This window comes from Prunus mume, linkage group LG3 (genome assembly GCF_029339155.1).
Source record: "Prunus mume cultivar Tortuosa linkage group LG3, ASM2933915v1, whole genome shotgun sequence".
NCBI lineage: Eukaryota > Viridiplantae > Streptophyta > Magnoliopsida > Rosales > Rosaceae > Prunus > Prunus mume.
Window position 1 is genome coordinate 5035047 of NC_142700.1, and position 4660 is coordinate 5039706.

A 4660-nucleotide genomic window follows, 5' to 3' on the forward strand; every position below is an offset into this window, starting at 1 on the left:
TGATAAGTTTCAATATAGCTTCTCTCTGAATTTTTATGTTATTTCGATGCATACATATCAAAACCCATTTAGGGAAATGCTTCAGAATTTTCTTTTTCTTCCGTAATGAATTAAATAATTAAATTGTGTTGTGCATGTTGAGACATGATGTTAATGAGATGTGTGTTAATGCTTTGACATTTGCAGATTTGGATATGTTTCATTTCTCCTCATACATACAGAAAGTCAATGTGTGTGTGTGTGTGTGTTAGTAGGTGTGATTTCAAGCCGGAAAATAGGAAGAGAGGCATGTGATGATGTATAATAAATTCTACTTGTATGAGGGGGCACTGCATTTGCACTTATTTTCTTGGGTTATTCAAGTTTTCGTAGCGTGCACTCCAGGCATGGAATGGTAGTATGGGCTCTCTTTGCGATGTGTGTGCAAATCTATACATAGATTGCATAAAATAACTAGCCTTTCCTATTGTATGTATCTTATGGTAATTTGGGTTCAAATGTTGGCCTTGTCTCCCTCTGCTTTTTTCCTTTTGGTGCTTGCAAGTAGTCGGAGTTTGCTTTAAACTCTTATGGAGGATGGGGAAACGAACCATTTAGGTTTTTCTAGTTACCTACTGTACATAATTTATAGGAAAGAATGTAGAAAAACTTATTTACATTGGAGATGCCATTGTGGCGGTATCTCAAATCAATCTCACACCATCATGCCTTTAAACTCTCCACATGACAATGTGTTATTAGCTTAGAATATTGCCACAATGGCATCCTGGTGCATGGAAGTTCTTCTCCTTTATAAGCCTAGGCTAATCTGACCACATTCATTTTACGGTCCTACTGGATTCAATTAAGTACACTCTAGATGAAGAAAAAGAATTGACCCAACCTAACAGGTCAGGTTCAAGGCCCAGCCCAAATCCAAGACCAACTCCCTCCAATCTCAAAAGCGCGAAGACAAAGCCTCAATAGCAAAACTACCCACGGTCCAAAACCAGCCAAAATTGAAGGGGAGAAGAGGGTTGCGGACTCTCTGTCCCTCAACATTCGTCTTCAACCCAACAAAAATGTCAGTGAGAACAACCATCAAACACCTTCAGTGCCACCACTTCCCTTACCGCAAAACCCTCACTCGCAGTCTCTCTTGGTCCCTCTCCACACCACCGTCGCCAAAGCGACCGCCTTCAAAGCAAGACCAGCAAGACCCATACTCGCTCCTCAAACAAGACCCAATTGAAATTTGCTCAGCTCTGTGGGTCAAGGCCTTCTCTTCCCCACCCACCTTCGCCTTCTCCAACCTCACCGGCTTCCTCTCCAAATTCGACCTCTGGGTCCTGGCCTATCAACGCTCCTGCGCTCACGTGACCGGCACGTTCCCTCCCCGCAACGCCATCCACCCCCACGTCCTCCATGACCTCCTCTCCCTCCGAAATGCCGTCGTTCGCGGGAATTTCTACTGGAACAAGAAGACCCAGCAATTCATTCGGAGCCCCAACGACAAGACCAGTATCGAGCTCCTCTCCAAGCGTAAGCTCCAGGCTATGCTCGAGTCCGACGAGCCCTGCTTTCAGGACCGGGTCGTTCAGGAGGTCTTGTTGATGATACTGGAGCCTGTTTTCGAGGCCCGGTTCTCGCCCAAGTCCCACGCTTTTCGACCCGGCAGGAACGCCCACACGGTTATTCGGACTATTCGGAGCAACTTCGCTGGTTACTTGTGGTTTCTGAGAGGCGATATCAGTGAAATTTTTGACAATGTGGATAGGAATATGGTGATGGGTTGCTTAGAGCAGGCCGTGAGGGACAAGAAAATACTGGGTTTGATCCAATGCGCGGTTAGAGCGCCGAATCGAAAACAGAGTGATGGTTATGAAGAATGGCCAAAGAACAAAAAGAAGAAGAAAGCGCCTAAGAAGAAGAAGATTTTGAACGATAAGGAGCCGAAGCCAGACCCGTATTGGTTGAGAACGTTCTTCAATTTTGCACCTGAAGAGGCTGCTAAGGTACCTTCTTATGGTCATTGTGGAATTTTAAGTCCTTTACTTGCTAATGTTTGTCTTAATGAATTGGATAAATTTATGGAAGATAAGATGGTTGAGTTTTTTAGGCCATCTTGTCTTGATTCAATTTGGAAGAATTCGATAAACGATGGCTGTCATAACCCGGCTTGGCCGGAGTTTGTTCCTTCTAGTGGCAATGAGAAAACTAGAAAAATGGATTATATTAGATATGGGGGTCATTTCTTGATTGGGATCCGAGGGCCTAGAGAGGATGCAGTCGACATTCGTAAGCAAATAATTGAGTTTTGTGAGAGAAGATTTGGGATAAGGTTGGATAACTCCAAGGTGGATATTGAACACATAACTAGGGGAATTCAGTTCTTAGACCATATAATTTGCCGCAGGGTTATACACCCTACCCTTAGGTACACGGCGACCGGAGGTAATGTGGTTAGCCAAAAAGGTGTAGGGACTCTGCTTTCTGTTACTGCTAGCTTACAACAATGTATTCGCCAATTCAGGCGGCTTGCATTTGTTAAGGGTGATAAAGATCCTGAGCCACTGCCCTGCACTCCTATGCTTTACTCTGGTCAAGCTCATACCAATTCCCAGATGAATAAGTTGTTGGAGACCATGGCTGATTGGTACAAATATGCTGATAATCGCAAGAAAGTTGTTGGTTTTTGTGCCTATGTGATTCGTAGCTCTTTGGCTAAACTGTATGCTGCAAGGTATAGACTGAAATCGCGAGCCAAGGTTTATGGAATAGCTTCACGCAATCTCAGTCGTCCACTGAGGGAGAGCAGTAACAACTCTGCACCTGAATATTCTGATCTATTGAGGGTGGGTCTTGTTGATGCAATCGAAGGCATTCGGTTCTCACACATGTCTATGATTCCATCTTGTGATTACTCCCCATTTCCTAGAAATTGGATCCCGGATCATGAGCAGCTCTTACGTGACTACATCAGACTTGAAGACCCAAAATATTTCTGTGACTTGCATAGATCAATTAAGCGAGATGGTTTGAGTTTGCCTCAAGATGAGATATCTGAAATTCTGTGGGATTTCAAAACCCTTGGGGTTTGGAATTATAAGCATAGGGAAGAAAAAGAAACAAAGAAAGATTGATTGGAAGTGCCTGGCACATGATGAATTCTATCATGCAATGGAAAATGGAACTTCATCGATTGCTGACCGGGGTAGGACACCTGCTTGAAATTCTTATGGGCATTGTCAATTTTCATGAAAGGTTTGTCAACTAACCATTATGGTACTTTCTGATGCGTTGGTTTTAGTTGTTGCTGGACTGCTTAATCGAGGGGGAAGGGAATACGCATGCCCATGTATTTAGAGTGACTGAAATTTGGAATATGACAGTGAGAATAGCAAGAAAAGGACTTAATTTGGGCATGGTGATTTGGGACAATGATGTGGATAATGTTTTGTCCAATGATCTGCCCTTAAGTGGAGCAAGAAATGTCTCCTGGAATTAAATCCAGTTGTCCGGTTTGAAGTGGTATAAATAAAAGACTCAAGTGAAGCTCCTTTGGACGATTCTATGGACCCCGGATTCATTGTAGAACTAGTATATATAATAAAATCAAATGGATCAAGAAAGGAATATTTATGAACTGGCCTCAGCAGAAAATGAAGAAAGTTGGAGCAAGCTTTTGCTGTTGATGGTTGGCGTTCTTGGGGAAGAACAATGGTCAAATATGGAACACAAATGGGGTATTGTGGAGTATAGTTGATGTTTTGTTCCATGAACATCTAAGTATAGCAGACTGCTTAGATCTGTCATGCATGGTGGTAAATTGATGATGTTTTTCCATACGAACCAACGGTATGCGATTTATTCTTTCATGCTGACCCTCATTATATTTATGCTAAATGCTTAGACTTTTCTAAAGCCCTGAGTGGTAAAAGCAAAGACTTCAGTGCTTGTCTTTCTGATCACCGCCATCCTTATCATCTTCGTCCTCAAATGCTGAAGCTGGGAATGTTCCACCTGGCCGGTGGGTGTTTTAAGGGTAAGCTTGTTTGAAGAGAGATCTTTGAAGTAGATTTAGCAAACGCCGATCCTGTGGAACATTTCCTTATTGGCACAACCAGTGAGCGTCTTAATCGTACCGTTCTCAACAAGCATTGTGAGCTCAGCATCTTAGACGATGGTCCTGCCGGTGATCTTTAACCTTGCGCTCCTTCTTCTGCTTCAGCCACACAAAGCCTGAGGTTCAGAGGTGCCCCAATCCTTGTAAAGATTAACAATTAGGGTAAATTACTCAAATGGTCCTCAAACTTGTACCCAATTTACATTTTGGTCCTTCAATTAAATTATTAGTCCAAATGGTACATAAACTATATTTAAATCGACCATTTGATCCAACCGTCTAATTTTCCGTTAGATTTAACCAAATTTTAGGGTAAATATGACTTTTCATAATTAACAAATAAAATAAGATGAAAATAAATACAAAATTAGAAAGAAAAAAAAATGAAGAATCGGAAGAAGAAGAAGAAAAAGATGGCCCAGAAAAGCTTAACCAAAAAATGAATCATCGATGATACTCAACAACCTCCACAACAACCACCGCCACCACCAGTCATCAGCTCATCGTCGTCGCCATCACCAAGTTCTCATCTCCGACTTGATCTGAAGCTTTGCA

At 42.4% G+C, this 4660-nt stretch overlaps 1 protein-coding gene across 1 annotated transcript; it reads left to right on the forward strand.

The window, feature by feature from the left end:
• The first annotated feature begins 966 nt into the window (after window positions 1–966).
• On the forward strand, window positions 967–4367 carry NMAT1 (Intron maturase, type II family protein). The gene has a single exon (XM_008227257.2). It carries the CDS (start codon window positions 1062–1064, stop codon window positions 3120–3122), a length of 2061 nt encoding a protein of 686 aa, XP_008225479.2. The 5' UTR covers window positions 967–1061; the 3' UTR covers window positions 3123–4367.
• The last annotated feature ends 293 nt before the right edge of the window (window positions 4368–4660 follow it).